The sequence below is a fragment of the Oncorhynchus gorbuscha genome, linkage group LG19 (genome assembly GCF_021184085.1).
Source record: "Oncorhynchus gorbuscha isolate QuinsamMale2020 ecotype Even-year linkage group LG19, OgorEven_v1.0, whole genome shotgun sequence".
NCBI lineage: Eukaryota > Metazoa > Chordata > Actinopteri > Salmoniformes > Salmonidae > Oncorhynchus > Oncorhynchus gorbuscha.
The window spans coordinates 45,852,010-45,877,072 of NC_060191.1; the positions used below are offsets into that span (position 1 = coordinate 45,852,010).

General features: G+C 47.5%; 1 protein-coding gene across 7 annotated transcripts in view; it reads right to left on the minus strand.

The window, feature by feature from the left end:
- Positions 1-25,063, minus strand: part of LOC124005234 (neurobeachin-like) — a 418,832-nt gene that overhangs the window by 39,851 nt on the left and 353,918 nt on the right. For 4 of the 7 annotated variants that reach the window (XM_046314299.1, XM_046314297.1, XM_046314295.1 and 1 more), the window contains 5 exons: positions 24,673-24,792; positions 16,924-17,076; positions 9,940-10,107; positions 1,702-1,791; positions 272-464 (listed from right to left, as the gene is read on the minus strand). In XM_046314299.1, the coding sequence (XP_046170255.1) occupies positions 272-464; positions 1,702-1,791; positions 9,940-10,107; positions 16,924-17,076; positions 24,673-24,792 (724 nt within the window). The remainder of the gene's footprint in view (positions 1-271; positions 465-1,701; positions 1,792-9,939; positions 10,108-16,923; positions 17,077-24,672; positions 24,793-25,063) is intronic. The other 3 variants (XM_046314300.1, XM_046314296.1, XM_046314294.1) reach the window with 1 other exon arrangement.

Below are 25,063 nucleotides of genomic sequence, written 5' to 3' on the forward strand. Positions count from 1 at the left end.
GCTGTGCTCCAGACCCAGGCTGTGCTCCAGACCCAGGCTGTGCTACAGACCCAGGCTGCTACAGACCTGAACAGCTGTAGTGCATATACTTTCCCTCGTTGGTATGGAGGGGTTTTACAGGGCCACTGCTGTGGTAGGTAGCACATGTGGTGGAACACGCAATTAGTTTTACAAGAGCATATGTGTTCTGGCCTGTGAGTGTGTGTGTGTGTGTATGTATGTGTGTTCTGGCCTGTGTGTTCTGGCGTCTGTGTGTGTGTAGTCCACTCACCGACGGTGTTGTGCCAGCGGTTGACAGCGAACAGTCGGCTACAGGTGACGGTGACAGCGGCAGGGACAGAGAGGTGTGGCAGGGTGTTGGCTGCTACGTGTGTCACCGGGGAGTTGGAGGGGAACTTCAACACCATGATCACATCCTGCTGCATCTGGTCCTTGAACATCAGAGGACTCTGGGGAAGGAAACACTATTGAGTAGAAGAGAGAAGAAGACAAGGAGTGTGGAGGATGGCAGGATGGAGGAGGATGAGAGAGAAGGGGACAGAATGGAGAGAGGTATTAGTGTGGAGGTAAAACAGGGTTCAGACACGGAGGAGCTGCATGTACATGGTGGAGGAGGGAGGAGAGGAGAGGAGAGGAGGAAAGGGAGGTGGGGAGAGGGTAGGGAGGAGGACAGGAGGGAGGAGGAGAGGGAAGAGGAAAGGAGGGAAGAGGAGGGGAGGGGAGGGTACAGGGGAGGAGGGGGGAATAGGAGGGAAGGGAGGAGGAAGATGGGGGAGGAGGAGGAAGAGGAGAATGACAGAGGAGGAGGACAGGAGGGAGGAGGAGGACAGGAAGGAGGAGAAAGTGAATGGTAGGGAGGAGAAGGGAGGAAGAGGGGGAGAGGAGGAAGAAGGGAGAAGAGCCATACTGTACACATAGGCATACAGGCAGACACACAGAAAGACAGACAGGGGTTAGAAACATCAGATGGAGTTGTTATGTCAGATGGTTAGTACATGAAACATCAGGGACAAGGGTTGTCCATCCATGTGCATGTGTCTTCACTTGCAAACACGGTCAGGGCAACATTTTCCTAGTGCTAAATCATTTAGATAATTTTTGCACTTTGCACAATTCTTTGGCACTATGAAAACGTGGCTCTCAGTTAAGTTGACTGTATGGGGATAGCAAAAAGCACCTGGCTGCTGTGGTAGAACTGGGCCAGTAGGGGACACACTTTCCTCTGCTCTACACAACAGACACCAACAGCTCATTCAATGGGAAATCTGTTGGTGGCAGTTATTTTCTGGTAATGAGTAAAAGGCGTTGGTATTGTTATGGTTTTGATATTTAATGATAAAACTGCTTGTAAAATGTAAATGTATTCTCTGTGTTGACTCCTGATGCTTTCATTGCACATTTCTACCTTTTAGTCCTGGTTCTTGCAGCCTGCATGAATACAGACATACATGAGAGTTGGAATGTGGAGTGGGTACAAGGAGCGGAGAACATGGTAGAAAAGAGAGCATAGAGAAACCTACTGACAACATCTTCTCTCTCTCACCATGGAGAGATGGGATCACCACACACACCAAAAACACAACATACAAACACACACACACACATGAATGCAGAGACACACTTTCATGGACACACACGCAAGCACTCAGATAGACAAGAGACGCAGTGGAAACAATTTTCCCAGCATGCCGTGTGTCTCACCAGGTGCATGGCCGAGCTGCGAGGAGGATGAGGCTCGATGAGCAATTGAGACGGAGTCTGTCCAACAATCAGAATCTGCTGCTCCATCGCCTGAAGAGAGCGAGAGGATAGAGAGGGAGATGGGGGGGGCAGTGATAGAGGGGAGAGAGAGGGGGAGAGCAGGAGAGAGACAGCGATATAGAGGGGGAGAGAAGGGGAGGGACAGCGATAGAGAGGGGAGAGTGAAAGCGATAGAGAGGGGGAGAGAGCGATAGAGAGGGGGAGAGAGCGATATAGAGGGGGAGAGCAGGGGAGAGACAGCAATAGAGAGGGGCAGAGCAGGGGAGAAAGTGATAGAGAGGGGGAGAGGGTCAACAGAGAGACAGAGAAAGGGGGAGGAGAAAGGGAGGAGAGAATGAACAGAGAGAGAGGGAGACAGAGAGAGGAGAGATGAGAGAGAGGAAGAGAGATACTGCTGTCACTATCAATAATCATCAAAGTGATGGGTCAATGCGTTAGTTGACAATGCAAGCAAATCCTAACTCAGCCGTGCCTCCAAGGAGGGGTGTAGAGGGACGAGAGGGGTGCACTGACAATTCGTCTAGGTCCTCCCCTCTCAGCCTGCATTGACAATTCGTCTAGGTCCTCCCCTCTCAGCCTGCACTGACAATTCATCTAGGTCCTCCTCTCTCAGCCTGCACTGACAATTCGTCTAGGTCCTCCCCTCTCAGGCTGCATTGACAATTCGTCTAGGTCCTCCCCTCTCAGGCTGCATTGACAATTCGTCTAGGTCCTCCCCTCTCAGCCTGCACTGACAATTCATCTAGGTCCTCCTCTCTCAGCCTGCACTGACAATTCATCTAGGTCCTCCTCTCTCAGCCTGCACTGACAATTCGTCTAGGTCCTCCCCTCTCAACCTGCACTGACAATTAGTCTAGGTCCTCCCCTCTCAGCCTGCACTGACAATTCATCTAGGTCCTCCTCTCTCAGCCTGCACTGACAATTCGTCTAGGTCCTCCCCTCTCAGCCTGCACTGACAATTCGTCTAGGTCCTCCCCCCTTTCTCCCCATTTCCTCCCCTCTCAGTCTGCAGAGTCATCCAAGTGTTAGTATGGAAGAGACAACCCTTTCCCTATTAACATGCTTCAGTTAACCATTCCCATCCCGGGACCCTCCACACTGACGCTAACCTGGACTGACATGATGCTAGGACTGCAGCAGGCCCCATGTCCATGTTATTGGGCCTGGAACAAAGGCAGAGAGCAAATGCACACACACAAGGTACTAGACAGTACACACCACTCAGTATCTTTTTTATTTTATTTTTTATTTCACCTTTATTTAACCAGGTAGGCTAGTTGAGAACAAGTTCTCATTTGCAACTGCGACCTGGCCAAGATAAAGCATAGCAGTGTGAACAGACAACACAGAGTTACACATGGAGTAAACAATTAACAAGTCAATAACACAGTAGAAGAAAAAAAAGAGAGTCTATATACATTGTGTGCAAAAGGCATGAGGAGGTAGGCGTATAATTACAATTTTGCAGATTAACACTGGAGTGATAAATGATCAGATGGTCATGTATAGGTAGAGATATTGGTGTGCAAAAGACCAGAGAAGTAAATAAATAAAAACAGTATGAGGATGAGGTAGGTAAAAATGGGTGGGCTATTTACCGATAGACTATGTACAGCGGCAGCGATCGGTTAGCTGCTCAGATAGCAGATGTTTAAAGTTGGTGAGGGAGATAAAAGTCTCCAACTTCAGCAATTTTTGCAATTCATTCCAGTCACAGGCAGCAGAGAACTGGAACGAAAGGCGGCCAAATGAGGTGTTGGCTTTAGGGGTGATCAGTGAGATAGTCAGGCGTGCGGGTGCAGGCAGCGAACGGTTGAAAAGCATGCATTTAGTTTTACTAGCGTTTAAGAGCAGTTGGAGGCCACGGAAGGAGTGTTGTATGGCATTGAAGCTCGTTTGGAGGTTAGATAGCACAGTGTCCAAGGACGGGCCGGAAGTATATAGAATGGTGTCGTCTGCGTAGAGGTGGATCAGGGAATTGCCCGCAGCAAGAGCAACATCATTGATATATACAGAGAAAAGAGTCGGCCCGAGAATTGAACCCTGTGGCACCCCCATAGAGACTGCCAGAGGACCGGACAGCATGCCCTCCGATTTGACACACTGAACTCTGTCTGCAAAGTAGTTGGTGAACCAGGCAAAGCAGTCATCAGAAAAACTGAGGCTACTGAGTCTGCCGATAAGAATATGGTGATTGACAGAGTCGAAAGCCTTGGCAAGGTCCATGAAGACGGCTGCATAGTACTGTCTTTTATCGATGGCGGTTATGATATCGTTTAGTACCTTGAGCGTGGCTGAGGTGCACCCGTGACCGGCTCGGAAACCAGATTGCACAGCAGAGAAGGTACGGTGGGATTCGAGATGGTCAGTGACCTGTTTGTTGACTTGGCTTTTGAAGACCTTAGATAGGCAGGGCAGGATGGATATAGGTCTGTAACAGTTTAGGTCCAGGGTGTCTCCCCCTTTGAAGAGGGGGATGACTGCGGCAGCTTTCCAATCCTTGGGGATCTCAGACGATATGAAAGAGAGGTTGAACAGGCTGTTAATAGGGGTTGCGACAATGGCGGCGGATAGTTTCAGAAACAGAGGGTCCAGATTGTCAAGCCCAGCTGATTTGTACGGGTCCAGGTTTTGCAGCTCTTTCAGAACATCTGCTACCTGGATTTGGGTAAAGGAGAACCTGGAGAGGATTGGGCGAGTAGCTGCGGGGGGGGGGAGCTGTTGGCCGAGGTTGGAGTAGCCAGGCGGAAGGCATGGCCAGCCGTTGAGAAATGCTTGTTGAAGTTTTCGATAATCATGGATTTATTGGTGGTGACCGTGTTACCTAGCCTCAGTGCAGTGGGCAGCTGGGAGGAGCTCTACAGCTTCTATTGGCAACCAAATGCCATAGTGGGAGCAATATGTTCTGGGTAGAAGGTGATCCTTAGCCAGGACCATCTACCCACAATCCCCAGGTCACTTCCCATCATGCATAGCACCAGAGAGGTTAAGCCCCCTGGTCAGTTGAACATTGTGGGACACCAGTGGATGTTTCCCATGAGTCGTCGAGCGGCGAGCACATTTGGCAACCATTATCAGTCAGTGGTTCTTTACTATGCAGTCAGTCAAGTAATAACCTAGCTATTTTAGGTGAGGGCTGGGGTCAGGGTCACCATGTCTGTTCACATAGCGAAATCTGATCCAGAGATCAGAAAGAACCAGAGGGCCATGTGGAAGACATCAGAAAAAATGTACAGAATAATTATTTTGGTTCTCCTGTAGAACGTTGACTGTGTACAACTGCTATGTTTCTATAGGCAAAGAAAGAGTGCGAGCAGAGAGAGAGAGCAGAGAGAGAGAGAGAGCAGAGAGAGCGGGGGAGAGAGAGCAGAGAGAGAAAGAGAGAGCAGAGAGAGAGCAGAGCAGAGAGAGACAGAGAGCAGAGAGCAGAGAGAGAGACAGGGAGCAGAGAGAGAGACAGGGAGCAGAGAGAGAGACAAAGAGAGCAGAGAGAGCGGGGGAGAGAGAGCAGAGAGAGAAAGAGAGAGCAGAGAGAGAGCAGAGCAGAGAGAGACAGAGAGCAGAGAGCAGAGAGAGAGACAGGGAGCAGAGAGAGAGACAGGGAGCACAGAGAGAGACAAAGAGAGCAGAGAGAGAGAGAGACTGAGAGCAGAGAGAGAGAGAGACAGAGAGAGAGAGAGACAGAGAGAATTTTTATTGTTTATTTCACTTTATATATTAACTTTATATATTATCTACCTCACTTGCTTTGGCAATGTTAACACATGTTTCCCATGCCAATAAAGCCCTTGAATTGAATTGAAATGACAGGTAGCAGAGAGAGAGACAGGGAGCAGGGAGCAGAGAGAGAGAGAGAGAGAGAGAGAGAGAGAGAGAGAGAGAGAGAGAGAGAGAGAGAGAGAGAGAGAGAGAGAGAGAGAGAGAGAGAGAGAGAGAGAGAGAGAGAGAGAGAGAGAGAGAGAGAGAGAGAGAGAGAGAGAGAGAGAGAGAGAGAGAGAGAGAGAGAGCAGAGACAGAGAGCAGAGAGATTGAAGGTTATCTGAAGTGCATGTTTTCTCCCGACCATCACAACAACATGCCAATAGCGCTAATCCTCTCTGCGGTCGGTGTGTCAGAACGTCACCTGTATCTCAACAGCCATCTAGAAGACTTAACAGGCAGTTCATTCATTTACGGACCGCCTGCTTTAAGGCCCTGCTTGTCTTTTGGCTGATAAGTGGCACTTATTGCGTAACTATCTGCTGATGTAGCTCGCAGCATCAAGCAACCTGCCTGGATGAACACACAGGTGTATCAGCAGCTATCACCTGGCCTAGGGGGGCGGACAGACGGGCGTGCGGGCAGGGGGATGGACATCAGACAGACAGGTATAATGTGCGGTATAGTACTGACTCATTGTACCTGGGAAGTAGGAACTAATGAACTCCTGTTCATCAGGTATGCATCACATTTCACCCACATAGAATGAATGAATGAATGAATGAATGAATGAATGAATGAATGAATGAATGAATGAATGAATGCTCCACACACCAAATCAACACGGATGGCTCATACTAATAGATTGTGTTTCTCTGCGTAGTTGAGACCAGAGTTTTCCTCTGGAAGTGTGATGACTGTAGTTCTTAATTATCATATAATTACATTCTAAAGGATCCATAAGAAACATTGACGCACAAACTTTAACCAAGGCACCACCCGCACCCACACAAAGACAAAAGATATGTTTTGAATTCCATCCTTTCTTACACTACTAAAACCTTGTTGTGAGGTTATGAAGTTAACATTCCCCATTGTCATTGGAACAATGTAAGTGACTTTGAGATGAGCCTGTGTGGACTGGCTGTAGGTAACCCTTTCACCACAGACAGAAGTTAGCCTGAAGGGTCTCTGGGAATGACCGTCTCTGAGTTGACATGTGAACTACCGTATGTAGAAACTACCCCGGCTTGTCTCTAACAATGTTGTCACAACCACAGCTACCATCACCAGGAATCTGTGTCTATTAAGTTATGTATAGCTTATCAAGGGATCTTCTTCTAGTTGAGGTCAACTATTTAAACACCAGCATGGCAGTGCTGCTACTACGGCTAGGTGACTGCGGTAAGCATAATGAAAGCAGCTTCAAAGCTTCTGTCTGCAGGAGAACACCTTCATTGGGCTAGCACACATCCCCCCATGTTGTTTGTCCCTTCAATAGGCAGTAACGGGCCTTCTAACTGGAGGCTGTGTGATTGGCTGTCTGCAGGAGAACAGCCTCACTGATGAATAATTTGTCTGTTTGTGTCTGAGTGATACAGCAGGGTCTGTATCAGGGGGCTGCTGTCATGTTTTCCATATGAGAAGGCTGTCAGGATCGACATCAAGGCTGCAGTAGGACTGCTGTTCCAGCAGCGCGCCCAGTAGACCTGTCACTGTGCCCTCAGCCAACCACGGCCCGGACGCTTGTCTTAGCCAACCACGGCCCGGGTGGCCCGGACACATGTAACAGCAGCCGCCATCAGCCAGTCTAATCTGACACCTAGTCAGAGGAATGATTATCTCTCATTCTGACTTTCTAATTCCTTGACATTTTAATGCCATAATTGCAGTGGTTAATGTCAGACCTGCGATTGCACCTGTCAGACAGGTACGAACCAGTACCTGCCTGAAGCCAATCAACACATCCTAAAATGTTCTGGAGCCAATCAGCACACCTCAGAAAGTTCTGGAACCAATCAGCACATCCACTCAGAATGGCTGACTGACTGATTAACTGATAGGCTGACTGACTGACTAACTGATAGGCTGACTGACTGACTAACTGACAGGCTGACTGACTGACTGACTAACTGATAGGCTGACTGACTGACTAACTGATAGGCTGACTGACTGACTAACTGATAGGCTGACTGACTGACTAACTGATAGGCTGACTGACTGACTAACTGATAGGCTGACTGACTGACTAACTGATAGGCTGACTGACTGACTAACTGATAGGCTGACTGACTGACTAACTGATAGGCTGACTGACTGACTAACTGATAGCCTGGCTGACTGACTAACTGATAGGCTCTCTGGCTGACTGATAGGATGGCTGGCTGACTGACAGGCTGGCTGGCTGACTGGCTGGTGGGTCAGCTGAAATTGAACCATGTTGGGATCCTTTGACTGGGAGCAGCTCCACACATGGATCCCACCGCTGCCACCTTATTTACACCAATACACAGGATCCCACCACTTCCACCATTATCAGCCAAATCTATCCTTGGGATGTGTCCCAAAAGGCAGCCTTTTCCACAGGGCTCTGCTCAAAAGTACTGCACTGTGTAGGGAATAGAGTTCCATGTGGGATGCAGGTTTATGTTAATTGTAGTGCTTGAGATAGAAGGTCTATTGTCTGAAGCATTGAAACTTTCTTCCTTGAGCTACGTATTATCTCTCACAGATGAATTTGTTGTTTTGCAGACTTGACCTTAGGTTTCTGTCTCTGAGTAAATGACAGTCAGTAATTATTCACCTGCTATGGAGTAAGAATAAGAGGATCTGACGAAGGACTCAAGGTATTCAGGCATACCTTCATTAGTACTTATCATATCTGTTGCATTTAGCTGAGCTAAGTCCTCCCTCCAACATACACATGTCAGAAAGGAGACAACATCAACTGGTCACCACCATTAGGCAGTATGAAGCTACACAGTCAGCTCCCATCCCAACACTATCGCCTTGCAGGGTGGCAGACAGACAGCTTCCAAAACCTCACAGCCGGATGACTCCAATAATTGCCATTGTCTGAAAAAGCATGAGAGGAAATAATGAAAAGCAAAGCCGTTGTGCATATTGTTTGGTAATTAGGCAGCTGAGTGATTTGCATAGTGGTCACTTGATAGATAAAGGCGGCCCGGGAAGTGACGGGATATAAATGAGTTGTTTTGCAGACGACAGATGGTGGATATCACAGGGAGAGGAGATCACACTGGAAACACCACACTGCTGCTGCCTGCCAGCTGTTACTGGTGTACTGTAGTCTCAGCTCTCAACCTATCTATCTCCCTCGCATTCCCTATCTATACTAACCTCTCCTCCTCTCCCTCGCTCTCCTGCTTTCTCTTTCTCTACCTTCCTCTCTCTCTACCTCCTCCTCTCGCTCTCTTTACTCCTCTCTCTACCTCCTCTCCCGCTCTACCTCCTTCTCCTTCTACCTCCTCCACTCCCTCCCTCTCTCTACCTCCTTGTCTCTCTCTCTATACCTCCCTCTCTCTCTACCTCCCTCACTCTCTCCCTCGCTCTACTTCTCTCTTCCTCCCCCTCTCTCTCTTCCTCCCTCTCCCTCAATGTCCTGCTCTCTCTCTACCTTCCTCTCTACCTCCTCATCTTGCTCTCTCTACCACCCTCTCTTTCTACCACCCTCTCTCTACCTCCTCCTCTCCCTCTTTACCTCTCGTTCTACCTCCTCTTCCTCGCGCTCTCTACCTCCCTCTCTTTCTCTACCTCCCTCTCTACCTCGGTTTCTCTCTTCTTCCCATTCTACCCCTCCCCTCTCTCTCTCTGCAATTAAGCTATTCACAGCTTCCTGTCGCTCAGAGAACAGTTCAGATCTCGTCAATTAATTAAATGTAAATGAGAGGATTCACTCCCATGTCTATTCACTAGATGAGCCCTTGATGATGTATATCAAACAACACTTCAGACTAACATTCATTGACCTGGGTGTAAGTGAGTGAGTGAGTGAGTGAGTGAGTGAGTGAGTGAGTGAGTGAGTGAGTGAGTGAGTGAGTGAGTGAGTGAGTGAGTGAGTGAGTGAGTGAGTGAGTGAGTGAGTGGGTCTGCAGTAATATAGGAGTAGTAAAGAATAATGTCAATTGTAAATGGAGTGAATGAGAGATAGTAAATAAAGCTACCCTTGACTTTGTACTGTATTGATCATGTATTTGCAACAACTATACTGTAAACCCATATCTGTGTGTACTCTATATGTGTTTTATGTGGTTGTTGTCGTCTATGTCCTGTTGTCTGTAAATGATTATGGTTTAACAAAGACAAATTCCTGTGAATTACCAAATAAATTAACTGAACTGAACCCAGGCAGAAGCAGCACTATCTATCTATGGTGGAGCTGGTTAGATGGGAGGGGTGGGGTTTGGTGTCCATGGTGACAGTGACGTGCGTATCGTAGCGTGTCGTGTCAAGGCGTACCTCTCTGAGGGCGGGGTCAGTGATGCTGTCCAGGCTGACGGAACCCTCGTAGGTCAGGTGGTGAAAGACATTGAGGGCGCGCACCGCCTCAGGCCCGCGCTGCTTGTAGCCGAAAATAAGGTCAACCCACTGATGCAGCTGACATGACACGAACTCACTTTCCAGGGCCTGTCAGAACACACAGACACACAGGCAGGGCTAGAGGGGAAAGGCACCCAGCAGCATGAAAACACACACAGTACACATACAGTAACACATACAGTAACACACACACACACACACACACACACACACACACACACACACACACACACACACACACACACACACACACACACACACACACACACACACACACACACACACACACACACACACACACACACACACACACACACACACACACACACACAGGGTGAGTAGAGGATAAAGGCAGCCAGCAGCATGAAAACACAATGTACACAAACAACAATACATACAAGGGACAAAATAACACACACCACACAACCCAACATGCGTTACATTACACACACAGTCTATGTTACTGTACATACAACATCACGGCACTACTCAACACATAAACCCCACTGCACTAGTTGTGGTCAAACAGGGAGGAACACTACTATTGAACCTAAAGCATTCAGTGATATTAGACTCCTGAGTTTTGATAGCAGCTATTCTCTCTCCAGCCAGACTGTGATAAAATCCACGTCCCTATATAGTCCTATATATTTGACCAGGGTTCTCATCAAAAGTAGTGCACTAGCTAGATAGGGAAGAGGGTGCTATTTGGGACACAGTTTAATAAACAGGATGAGCCTCAGGAGAGCCGGTTTAATGCCTCAAGCCTGATATCAGCCAGGTATCATGTTTGTTCTCTGTCTATTAAAAACACTGACAAGCCATCTTTCTCATGGAGCTGTTCAATACTAACGGAGATACACTTTACTGTAAGCCGTGTGTGTGTGTACAGAGAGGAACATGTCTTTTTTGGGTGTGTTTAAGATAAGATAACAAACTAAAGATAACTACAGCATTCCTGTAGTCTTACACTGGCCCTTATGGTAAACAGTATTACTGTTGTGTTACATCACTATGGTAGACAGTGTTACTATTGTGTTACATCACTATGGTAGACAGTATTACTGTTGTGTTACATCACTATGGTAGACAGTATTACTGTTGTGTTACATCACTATGGTAGACAGTATTACTGTTGTGTTACATCACTATGGTAGACAGTATTACAGTTCTGTTAGATCACTATGGTAGACAGTATTACTGTGTTACATCACTATGGTAGACAGTATTACTGTTGTGTTACATCACTATGGTAGACAGTATTACTGTTGTGTTACATCACTATGGTAGACAGTATTACTGTTGTGTTACATCACTATGGTAGACAGTATTACTGTTGTGTTACATCACTATGGTAGACAGTATTACTGTTGTGTTACATCACTATGGTAGACAGTATTACAGTTCTGTTAGATCACTATGGTAGACAGTATTACTGTTGTGTTACATCACTATGGTAGACAGTATTACTGTTGTGTTACATCACTATGGTAGACAGTGTTACTGTTCTGTTAGATCATTATGGTAGACAGTATTACTGTTGTGTTACATCCCTATGGTAGACAGTGTTACTATTGTGTTAAATCACTATGGTAAACAGTATTACTGTTGTGTTACATCACTATGGTAGACAGTGTTACTGTTCTGTTAGATCATTATGGTAGACAGTATTACTGTTGTGTTACATCCCTATGGTAGACAGTGTTACTATTGTGTTACATCACTATGGTAGACAGTATTACTGTTGTGTTACATCAGTATGGTAGACAGTATTACTGTTGTGTTACATCACTATGGTAGACAGTATTACAGTTCTGTTAGATCACTATGGTAGACAGTATTACTGTTGTGTTACATCACTATGGTAGACAGTGTTACTGTTCTGTTAGATCATTATGGTAGACAGTATTACTGCTGTGTTACATCCCTATGGTAGACAGTGTTACTATTGTGTTAAATCACTATGGTAAACAGTATTACTGTTGTGTTACATCACTATGGTAGACAGTGTTACTGTTCTGTTAGATCATTATGGTAGACAGTATTACTGTTGTGTTACATCCCTATGGTAGACAGTGTTACTATTGTGTTACATCACTATGGTAGACAGTATTACTGTTGTGTTACATCCCTATGGTAGACAGTGTTACTATTGTGTTACATCACTATGGTAGATAGTATTACTGTTGTGTTACATCACTATGGTAGACAGTATTACTGTTGTGTTACATCACTTTGGTAGACAGTATTACAGTTCTGTTAGATCACTATGGTAGACAGTATTACTGTTGTGTTACATCACTATGGTAGACAGTGTTACAATTCTGTTAGATCACTATGGTAGACAGTGTTACAGTTCTGTTAGATCGTTATGGTAGACAGTGTTACTGTTGTGTTACATTACTATGGTAGACAGTGTTACATCACTATGGTAGACAGTGTTACTGTTGTGTAACATCACTATGGTAGACAGTATCACTGTTGTGTTACATCACTATGGTAGACAGTTTAACTGTTGTGTTGCATCACTATGGAAGACAGTGTTACTGTTGTGTTACATCACTATGGTAGACAGTATCACTGTTGTGTTACATCACTATGGAAGACAGTTTAACTGTTGTGTTACATCACTATGGTAGACAGTTTAACTGTTGTGTTACATTACTATGGCAGACAGTTTAACTGTTGTGTTACATCACTATGGTAGACAGTATCACTGTTGTGTTACATTACTATGGAAGACAGTTTAACTGTTGTGTTACATCACTATGGTAGACAGTATCACTGTTGTGTTACATCACTATGGTAGACAGTATCACTGTTGTGTTACATCACTATGGAAGACAGTGTTACTGTTGTGTTACATCACTATGGAAGACAGTTTAACTGTTGTGTTACATCACTATGGAAGACAGTGTTACTGTTGTGTTACATTACTATGGAATACAGTGTTACTGTTGTGTTACATCACTATGGTAGACAGTATCACTGTTGTGTTACATCACTATGGTAGACAGTGTTACTGTTGTGTTACATCACTATGGAAGACAGTGTTACTGTTGTGTTACATCACTATGATAGACAGTGTTACTGTTGTGTTACATCACTCTGGTAGACAGTGTTACTGTTGTGTTACATCACTATGGTAGACAGTGTTACTGTTGTGTTACATCACTATGGTAGACAGTGTTACTGTTGTGTTACATCACTATGGAAGACAGTGTTACTGTTGTGTTACATCACTATGGAAGACAGTGTTACTGTTGTGTTACATCACTATGGTAGACAGTGTTACTCTTGTGTTACATCACTATGGTAGACAGTGTTACTCTTGTGTTACATCACTATGGTAGACAGTGTTACTGTTGTGCTACATCACTATGGTAGACAGTGTTACTGTTGTGTTACATCACTATGGTAGACAGTGTTACTGTTGTGTTACATCACTATGGAAGACAGTGTTGCTGTTGTGTTACATCACTATGGAAGACAGTGTTACTGTTGTGTTACATCACTATGGTAGACAGTGTTACTGTTGTGTTACATCACTATGGTAGACAGTGTTACTGTTGTGTTAGCTCACTATGGTAAATTTACAGTGCTTACGTTAATTATTGCACTTATTGTCAACCCAGACACTACAACTCTAGCAGCTGATATGCATAGAGACATGCTGCAGGACTTTACACTCTCCCTCCCACAGGACAATAACAGCCTCTACCAACAGAGTGGAGCTAGCTAGAGCACACAGACAGAGACGAACCCAGAGGGAGCTGAACTAGCCACGGGGCATGTCACCACGATTGAATCAGGCACATGCAAAGATGGGAACTGGAGGGAGGAGGGGTGGAGGGAGGGTGGCGGAAGGGATGGAGAAAGAGCGAGAGAGAGAGACGGAAATAAAATAAAAGGTAAAGTAAGAGGGAAGCAGAAAATGAAGAATGCTATAGTGAGATCAGAAACACTGTCTACCAGCAGGATGACTGAGGACAGAGATGGAGAGTAAAGAAGATGAATATGTAGGTATCCATCCACGGATTCCGCATGTATACTAATATCTGAAAGATAAGAGGATAAGAACACAGTGCCTGCCCCCGCCCCCCCTCCACTTCCCTCCTCCTATTTGTCCCCCACCCCCACCTCCCTCCTCCTGTCTGCCCCCCCCCCCCCCCCCCCATCTCCCCCCTCCTATTTGTCCCCCCCAACCTCCCTCCTCCTGTCTGGCCCCCCTCCACCTCCCTCCTCCTGTCTGGCCCCCCTCCATCTCCCCCTCCTATCTGGCCCCTTTCCTATCTGGCTCCCCTCCAATCTGTCCCAACCTTCACCTATCTGTCCCAACCTTCACCTCCCTTCTCCTCTCTGTGCCTGTCCTCCCCAATCTCCCTCCTCCCTGTGTGCTGGGCTGATCTAGATGTAGCTGACCAGGCAGTAGACAAGAGGAGGAGAGCAGAGGGAGAGAGGAGAGGAGTAGAATAGAGAAGAGCTTAGTGAAAGGTCACCTCTGCTCGCTGCTAAACCCCACCACCACCCCTACCACCAGCTCTGTCACTCCTGCTGAAAAGGTCAAGTGTGTTCCTACCCCATACCCCTTGTCCTGCCCCCAATAACACTGTAGAACCCCCCCATAATGTCATATCTATAACCATGTCTTGGTGTGTTCAGGCATGAGGGTCTACTTGCACACTATAGTATGTGTACATGAATGTAATGGTGTGTGATTGTGAGTGTGTGTATGTGTGTGTTTGCATGTGATGAGAAGTGAACGACTGTCTGCCTCCAGGCTTGACTGGTTGAGAGGCTGGCAGAGGGTGGAGAGGGAGCTCACGTTCTGTCTCTGTGTGTGTGCGTGTTGCTCAAAGGGCCTGCAGGGAGTACTGGGTTGTCCTGGGATAACACACAAACACAGCACACAGCCACAGGCACACAGCCACACAGCCACACAGGCACACAGGCACACAGGCACACAGGCACACACACACACACACACACACACACACACACACACACACACACACACACACACACACACACACACACACACACACACACACACACACAGCTAAATGATGATTGATGAGTCCGGCATTAGGTAACATTATAGGGGACACTTACTGGCCCCGTCATTTTGTGACATCACTTGGGTCAGCTGCAGATTGCGTTAGTATCGAGCACTTTATCAGATGCTGCATGAGTAACTCACACAGAGGAAGAGGGAAGAGAGGGGGAGAGGGGGGAGGAGAGGTGGAGGAGGGGGTGATAGAAGAGAAAAGGAGTTGGTGCTACAAAATTAGAGGACGGAGGAGGAGACAAGGGTGGGAGGAGAGGAGCGGGTTAGGTAGAGAAAGAGAGCAGAGGGTGGGAGGAGAGGAGCGGGTTAGGTAGAGGAAGAGAGCAGAGGGTGGGAGGAGAGGAGCGGGTTAGGTAGAGGAAGAGAGCAGAGGGTGGGAGGAGAGGAGCGGGTTAGGAGGAGGAAGAGAGCAGAGGGTGGGAGGAGAGGAGCAGGTTAGGTAGAGGAAGAGAGCAGAGGGTGGGAGGAGAGGAGCAGGTTAGGTAGAGGAAGAGAGCAGAGGGTGGGAGGAGAGGAGCGGGTTAGGAGGAGGAAGAGAGCAGAGGGTGGGAGGAGAGGAGCGGGTTAGGAGGAGGAAGAGAGCAGAGGGTGGGAGGAGAGGAGCGGGTTAGGAGGAGGAAGAGAGCAGAGGGTGGGAGGAGAGGAGCGGGTTAGGAGGAGGAAGAGAGCAGAGGGTGGGAGGAGAGGAGCGGGTTAGGAGGAGGAAGAGAGCAGAGGGTGGGAGGAGAGGAGCAGGTTAGGTAGAGGAAGAGAGCAGAGGGTGGGAGGAGAGGAGCAGGTTAGGTAGAGGAAGAGAGCAGAGGGTGGGAGGAGAGGAGCGGGTTAGGTAGAGGAAGAGAGCAGAGGGTGGGAGGAGAGGAGCGGGTTAGGTAGAGGAAGAGAGCAGAGGGTGGGAGGAGAGAGGGTGGGAGGAGAGGAGTTAGGGCGGGTTAGGTAGAGGAAGAGGGTGGGAGAGCAGAGGGTGGGAGGAGAGGAGCGGGTTAGGAGGAGGAAGAGAGCAGAGGGTGGGAGGAGAGGAGCGGCTTAGGTAGAGGAAGAGAGCAGAGGGTGGGAGGAGGAAGGAGCGGGTTAGGAAGGAGGAAGGAAGAGAGCAGAGGGTGGGAGGAGAGGAGCAGGTTAGGTAGAGGAAGAGAGCAGAGGGTGGGAGGAGAGGAGCAGGTTAGGTAGAGGAAGAGAGCAGAGGGTGGGAGGAGAGGAGCGGGTTAGGAGGGAGGAAGAGAGCAGAGGGTGGGAGGAGAGGAGTTAGGTTAGGAGGAGGAAGAGAGCAGAGGGTGGGAGGAGAGGAGCAGGTTAGGTAGAGGAAGAGAGCAGAGGGTGGGAGGAGAGGAGCGGATTAGGTAGAGAAAGAGAGCAGAGGGTGGGAGGAGAGGAGCGGGTTAGGTAGAGGAAGAGAGCAGAGGGTGGGAGGAGAGGAGCAGGTTAGGTAGAGGAATAGAGCAGAGGGTGGGAGGAGAGGAGCGGGTTAGGAGGAGGAAGAGAGCAGAGGGTGGGAGGAGAGGAGCGGGTTAGGAGGAGGAAGAGAGCAGAGGGTGGGAGGAGAGGAGCAGGTTAGGTAGAGGAAGAGAGCAAAGGGTGGAAGGAGAGGAGCAGGTTAGGTAGAGGAAGAGAGCAGAGGGTGGGAGGAGAGGAGCGGCTTAGGTAGAGGAAGAGAGCAGAGAGCAGAGGGTGGGAGGAGAGGAGCGGGTTAGGAGGAGGAAGAGAGCAGAGGGTGGGAGGAGAGGAGCGGCTTAGGTAGAGCAAGAGAGCAGAGGGTGGGAGGAGAGGAGAGGGTTAGGTAGAGGAAGAGAGCAGAGCGTGAGCGATAAGGAGAGGAGGAGAGGTGTTTAGTTCCTCACCATCCGGTTGATCCTGACAAAGTCCTCAGGCTTGTTGGCCCAGGGAGGCAGTTCTACATCACACACCATGCTGCCGTCCTCCCTCTGGCCCAGGTGGTAACCATTACTGTTACCAAACATCTCTGGCAGGTAGTAGAATTCTGGAATCAACTCCTGTTTGAAACAGGCATTACCACATTATTATACACATGTTATTGATAGGTCATTACACACATTTTGTTATACCACATTCTTACACATTTTAATTACACACGGCAGGTGGTAGTAAGAGTAAATGGACTGTGTACGTGTGTGTGACTTCAGGGGGAAAGGTAATACAAGCCAAATAAACAGCAGGCCATGGGTGTTGAGAGGTGCTGTAACAGTTATTTCAGTGGTGTGTGTGTGTGTGTATGTGTGTGTCAGTGTAGGGCTGTGGTGATGGGGTCAGGACCTCGGAAGAAACAAACTCCCAGGATCCTCCCTGGTGTGATTCCAACTTCAAAGAGAATAAACAACTTGCTGACACCCTTAAGCCCAGTGGTCACCAACCTTTTCTGAGTCAACATCACTTTCGGAGTCAAAACACAAGCTGAGATCTACCGCTCTTATATATTTAATGTAAGCCTATGCCAAACAAAAACAGTTCTCAGGGGATGAGGTTTGTGTAGTAGGCTCTAGTACAATATCACAGCATATCGGCTATGCTTGGCCTGCCCGTATTGTTTCCTCTTAGATCATATTTTATTTAAAAACTCAAGCTACATAAAAAATAGATCAGACAGCTGAACATACATTTTATTTGACCCAACTAATGGTACATGCAACTGATTGATGGTCAGGCTCAGCAGAGGGAGGCTGAGCAGAGAGAGGGGACACTATCTTCCACCTGATGGTCAAGCTCAGCGGAGGGAGGCTGAGCAGAGAGAGGGGACACTATCTTCCACCTGATGGTCAGGCTCAGCAGAGGGAGGCTGAGCAGAGAGAGGGGACACTATCTTCCACCTGATGGTCAGGCTCAGCAGAGGGAGGTTGAGCAGAGAGAGGGGACACTATCTTCCACCTGATGGTGAGGCTCAGCAGAGGGAGGTTGAGCAGAGAGAGGGGACACTATCTTCCACCTGATGGTCAGGCTCAGCAGAGGGAGGTTGAGCAGAGAGAGGGGACACTATCTTCCACCTGATGGTCAGGCTCAGCAGAGGGAGGTTGAGCAGAGAGAGGGGACACTATCTTCCACCTGATGGTCAGGCTCAGCAGAGGGAGGTTGAGCAGAGAGAGGGGACACTATCTTCCACCTGATGGTGAGGCCCAGCAGAGGGAGGCTGAGCAGAGAGAGGGGACACTACCTTCCACCTGATGGTCAGGCTCAGCAGAGGGAGGCTGAGCAGAGAGAGGGGACACTATCTTCCACCTGATGGTCAGGCTCAGCAGAGGGAGGCTGAGCAGAGAGAGGGGACACTATCTTCCACCTGATGGTCAGGCTCAGCAGAGGGAGGCTGAGCAGAGAGAGGGGACACTATCTTCCACCTGATGGTCAGGCTCAGCAGAGGGAGGTTGAGCAGAGAGAGGGGACACTATCTTCCACCTGATGGTGAGGCTCAGCAGAGGGAGGTTGAGCAGAGAGAGGGGACACTATCTTCCACCTGATGGTCAGGCTCAGCAGAGGGAGGTTGAGCAGAGAGAGGGGACACTATCTTCCACCTGATGGTCAGGCTCAGCAGAGGGAGGTTGAGCAGAGAGAGGGGACACTATCTTCCACCTGATGGTCAGGCTCAGCAGAGGGAGGTTGAGCAGAGAGAGGGGACACTATCTTCCACCTGATGGTGAGGCTCAGCAGAGGGAGGCTGAGCAGAGAGAGGGGACACTATCTTCCACCTGATGGTCAAGCTCAGAGGGAGGCAGAGGGAGGCTGAGCAGAGAGAGGGGACACTATCTTCCACCTGATGGTCAGGCTCAGCAGAGGGAGGTTGAGCAGAGAGAGGGGACACTATCTTCCACCTGATGGTCAGGCTCAGCAGAGGGAGGTTGAGCAGAGAGAGGGGACACTATCTTCCACCTGATGGTGAGGCTCAGCAGAGGGAGGCTGAGCAGAGAGAGGGGACACTATCTTCCACCTGATGGTCAAGCTCAGCAGAGGGAGGCTGAGCAGAGAGAGGGGACACTATCTTCCACCTGATGGTCAGGCTCAGCGGAGGGAGGCTGAGCAGAGAGAGGGGACACTATCTTCCACCTGATGGTCAGGCTCAGCAGAGGGAGGTTGAGCAGAGAGAGGGGACACTACCTTCCACCTGATGGCGAAACTTGAAAAGCACTGCATTATTTCTGCCTCATGCACAAATTCATGTTGTTGTTCCTATGACCAGAGAAAGTGAAATATTCCTTGGCATTTAAATAGACGAGCCACTAATAATGAAAACACAGGCCTATCGATACACTTGGCTACTCATTCATTTCAGCTGCAGTGCTGATTGTAGCGCGAGTGGAAGTAGTGAGAAGCACGTTTTATGATTTTGAAAAAAGTTGAATAAAAACAGTGTTGACCGTGTTGAATAAAAACTTAAACATGACCTCACTCATTAAAAAAAGCTCTCTGCTCTATCCTTGTATCTAGTTTTCTGATCATGGTTTTAAAAGTTATGATATATGGAAGCTGCAGGCACAGTGATTTGAGCTACCAGACTGGTCAGCAGTAGACACACTTGATCTACCTCTCCAGGTCTGCCGGGTAGACCAAATCAAATGGTTGGAAATGGGAACAGTTTACCCGGCCCGCAGGGCAGCTGAATCAAATACACCTACCGCCAACAGTGAAAAAAGGTGCACAAGGATTTACTGTTGGAGATCGACTAGGAATGCCTTGAAGACCACGATCGACCGGTTGGTGACCACTGCTTCAGCCTATCACAGAGTCCCCTTTCCTCCCCTTCTCTCTCTCTCTGACAGATGCCTCTGTAAATTGTAAATTGGACCATGTGCACAACAGGAATGTGGCGTCTCCCTCCTCTCTCTGTCAGAGCCCTCATTAGAAAACCATTTAAAACCATTTAAACTCTGTCTAGGCCTGTGTTTATCAGAAGGTGTATGTGTTGTGTGTCAGGTGTGTATGTCAGGTGTGTGTGTATGTGTGTGGGTCAGTGACTTTGTGTTTGTGTGTGTGCGTGTGGGCGGGCTTGTGTGTGTGTGTGTGTCAGCGACTGTGTGTTTGTGTGTCAGCGGCTGTGTCTGTGTGTGTCTAAAATGTGCTGGGCCTCCTAGCTGGTTCAGTGCTAATATGAGGGCTGATTTATGAAAGCAGTGTTTGTCGTGTTCTGTGATGCTGTTGGTTTTTACCAGGCCTATGGGAGTTTGACCAGGCCTGTTGCCTATGGGAGGATAACTACAGGAGGGTAACAAACAGGGTTTAGAGAGGAAGCTGGCATGACAGGAAACACCCCAATAAAACACCGGAGTCTGGTGTTGGTCACATTTCACTCTTTGACTGACCACAACATTGGAGGCTGTTCCCCTCCCTCCCCCCTCTCTCTCCCCTCGCTCACTTATCTCTGTCTCCCTCTGTCTCCCTCCTTACTCTCTCTATTTGTAAACTTCCCTGTCATAACTCAGCACCAAGCCGTTAAAGCTGCCAGCTCCGCTTTCGAGCCCAGCTCCCCTGGCAGCCATTAATACAGCAACAGCCTGTTAATGGGCTTAACAAGTCAATCACACAGCCTCCATAGATAGCTATCTATGGAGCCTGTTCGCTATCTATGGAGCCTGTTCGCTATCTATGGAGCCTGTCAGCTAACAGCCTCCATAGCATTAGCTATATTAAATGCTGCTGGGTCCCTTCAGGTGACACACTGGCAGCATTCTGGGGTGTTACTGGGACTGTTGACTACTCACAGACATGTCTGCCTCACCCTCTTTCACGCACACGCACACGCACACACACACACACACACACACACACACACACACACACACACACACACACACACACACACACACACACACACACACACACACACACGGAGGAGCAACACTTAAAACATGTATTGTGAAGGGGAGGAGGGTGGAATGAGTGGAGGGGGGAATGCTGATACGAGGTCTCTTGACAATGACTTGCTCTTGTAGGTGGTCAGCTCAACGTTGTTATGGCCCCCTTCCTACTCCCCCTCGTCCTGTAGTCTTTGTCATTATGTAGTCATGACTGTCCTGATCAGGTCAGGTTACAGGAGACCACAACCCTACAGATTATCTCTCAACCCCAACAGAGCAGGAGAGATCTAGGGGTCTGAAGATGTGGGGGTTTTATGACCCCTCACGCCCCTGGTAAATCTCAGGCCACAAACAAATTCCTTTGTCCTGTTACTATGGAGAACCAGCCTCAGAACATTAAACATGAAATAAAGGGACTTTGGAACAATGGTTTCCGTGGTCATGACGATAGTTGGAATATGAAAATTTATGTCATTTTTGTTTTGTTATTAAAGGTTAATAGATGACGTTATTATGAAAACATTGTAACGTGAAGAGTTTTCCTAGTATATGTTTGATGTTTATACATTGTACGTTGTATGGAATATATCCAAATCAAAGAGAATGTTTTGGGAAAGATGAAATGTGAAGTTAGTTGTCTAAAATTGGATTTGAGTCAAATCTAGACCTTGCCCTCATAACTTGGTACGCCCAGAGAATTGCCCTAAAGGCGGTTACGCCCACTTCTGACACGAGGGTATAAAACCTCTGAGTAAAGAATTTCCAGAGAAGACTACGTGACCCAAGCTGCAGCCAAGGTCTAAAAAGTCAACGAACCCAGAAAGCAACACAAGTTTGAAGACAAAGAAATATTTTTCTACCCAAGCTACGGATGAGTAGCTGTGTCTAAGCGGGTGAATTCAAGCCGGTCCCCCTAGCATCCAATCCCAGCGAATCGTGGTATCTAAAAGGTTTCATTCATATGCTGTGAGCTCTGCGCTACAGAGCTGTCTGTCCTCAGAAGACCCCTTCCAGAGCAAGGGAACAGACTCCTAAGCCAAAAGGACACTAACATCGTGAGGACGACCAGAAAGGTGCGCCGGAGAAGTGCGTCATCGAGCAGCCTGAACGGTCCCCTGAACAGTCTACGCAGAGAATCCCCATGTAATTACATCATTATATTCTGACCCATAACAGTGGCAGTTTTGGGCAAGGCTAGGGTTAGAATAGCATAGCTGACAAATTCACCCAAATGTATATTTCTCTTGTGTACTTTCTTTTTCCTCTCTCTCTTTGACATCCCCATTTTGGGTAACACACACCATAGTATGTTGGCCCGTTATACTGAGTTCTAATCAATAGCCTATAATGTGTTTTGTCTATGTGTAAGATTGGTGTGGTACGAACTCATTGGTGAGACCTGGGTCCGTGCAGATTCACGGGCTATACGACGTTCAGAACGAGATTGTAGAGGTAACTGGTTAATTAGCGGCTGTTGTAAAATCGATATTCTGATATTCTTTGAGTTAATTTGGAAAATAGAAACTCAATAAAAACTAGTTTTCCCATGGTGCCCCAGGTTAATGAGTTAATAATTGCTTGATTCAGTTAATCACGCAATTAGAAACTTTTAATCATTCGATGAACAACAGTCGTAACATTAACTAATACAATGTCACGATAGTAGGTAACACTTTGTGAATGTAGTGTCTTGGCTGTGTGCTTAGGGTCGCTGTCCTGTTGGAAGGTGAACCTTCGCCCCAGTCTGAGGTCCTGAGCAGGTTTTCATTAAGGATCTATTTCCCTCTGTCCTGACTAGTCTCCCAGTCCCTGCCACTGAAAAACATCCCCACAGCATGATGCTGCCACCACCATGCTTCACCTTAGGGATGGAGCCAGGTTTCCTCCAGACGTGACGCTTGGCATTCAGGCCAAAGAGTTCAATCTTGGTTTCATCAAAGCAGAGAATCTTGTTTCTCATTGTCCGAGAGTCCTTTAGGTGCCTTTTGGCAAACTCGGTAGAACTGTGTGTGTGTGTGTGGGTAGAACTGTGTGTGTAGGTAGAACTGAGTGCGTAGGTAGAACTGTATATGTGTAGGTAGAACTGAGTGTGTGTAGGTAGAACTGAGTATGTGTTGGTAGAACTGAGTGTGTAGGTAGAACTGAGTGTGTAGGTAGAACTGAGTGTGTGTAGGTAGAACTGAGTATGTAGGTAGAACTGAGTGTGTAGGTAGAACTGAGTGTGTGTAGGTAGAACTGTGTGTGTAGGTAGAACTGTGTATGTAGGTAGAACTGTGTGTGTAGGTAGAACTGTGTATGTAGGTAGAACTGAGTGTGTGTAGGTAGAACTGAGTGCGAAGGTAGAACTGAGTGCGTAGGTAGAACTGTGTTCGTAGGTAGAATTGTGTGCGTAGGTAGAACTGTGCGCATAGGTAGGACTGTGTGTGTGTAGGTAGAACTGAGTGTGTGTAGGTAGAACTGATTGCGTAGGTAGAACTGATTGCGTAGGTAGAACTGTGTGTGTAGGTAGAACTGGGTGTATGTAGGTAGAACTGAGTGTGTGTAGGTAGAATTGTGTGTGTAGGTAGAACTGAGTGTGTGTAGGTAGAACTGAGTGTGTGTGCGGGTAGAACTGAGTGCGTAGGTAGAACTGAGTGTGCGTAGGTAGAACTGAGTGTGTGTAGGTAGAACTGTGTGTGTAGGTAGAACTGAGTGTGTGTAGGTAGAACTGAGTGTGTGTAGGTAGAAATGAGTGTGTGTAGGTAGAAATGAGTGTGTGTAGGTAGAACTGTGTGTGTAGGTAGAACTGAGTGTGTGTAGGTAGAACTGAGTGTGTGTAGATCAAACTGAGTGTGTGTAGGTAAAACAATTTAGCAGAATAATGAAACACAGCTGCTGTTGTAATATCTTGTCACTCTCTCCTTCGTGCTGATAGACCAGCAGCCATGTTCTGTGTGTTTCAACAGACAGGCAGACAGACATACAAGTAGTTTAAAGTAGCATGTATTTGTTAACAGGGCATGTTGGCTGGTGTGCTGCTCTCTCCCTTTCCACCACAAGCCGAGCCCAGGAAAAGTCCTGTCCGGACATAAAACACTACATTTTAAATAGCTTTTGTCATTAATGCTTTATTAATTGCCTGGGGCAACACTAACCCGACGTGGGGTGTTCTAGAAATATCTGACACTTTGAGGTCAGAGCTGTTCCCGCTGTGTTACAGAGTGGCTGTGGTGGTTCAGCGTTCCTCTGTCTGCATCCCAAATGGCACCCCATTCTCTATATAGTGCACTACTTTGGACCAGGACCCATAGGGAGCCATTTGGGACACATCCTCTGACTGCTCCTTTGAGAGGATTTCTTTCTTTCTTTGTCTTCAGCCTTTGTTCACATACAGTACAGCACTCCTTTGTTTTTAAAGTTTTTATTTATTTAAATATAAGCGATAAATGAACTATGTATTTGTAAGTGCTTTAGTTATTCACTGTGTACCATGTCTCTGTTCCTCAGAGTTTGAGCACATTGTTATTTATAATTCATGGTATATGTTTTATTGTGATGTGTCCTTCTGGGTTGTATACCGATGAACAGGGAATGCATCAGACCCCCTGTAGATGCAGAGTATTTTACGCTGAGCAGAGGTTGTTTCATGGACATACACCCAACCCACACACACACACACACACACACACACACACACACACACACACACACACACACACACACACACACACACACACACACACACACACACACACACACACACACACACACACACACACACACACACACACACACAGCGACACAAAGACACACCTTGACGTCTGAGGTGTCTCTCTGGCAGTGCCTCCAGGAGCGGGTGATGGCTGAGAAGGTCCGGTCTGCATGGTCAAACTTGTTGTTGTTAGCTTTCAGGAAGAACGTGGTGAAAGGCTCCTGCAAGAAAAAACATACATACAATTTACGTTGAGCAAAGGATGTTTCATGGACACACAAACACACACAAATATCAGAACACAGATAACACCACCATACCAAACCATACTGTCAGTGAACTAGATTTTCCATTGCATGTTCAGAGTGAATAATTTATGCTCCCCTAAGGAGAGCTAATGGCTGAATTCTACTGGTTGTGACAGAGATAAGGGCAATGAGAGTCTCTATTGGAACCCTAGATTCAGTAAAGAGGTCAATGGAACACAGACTG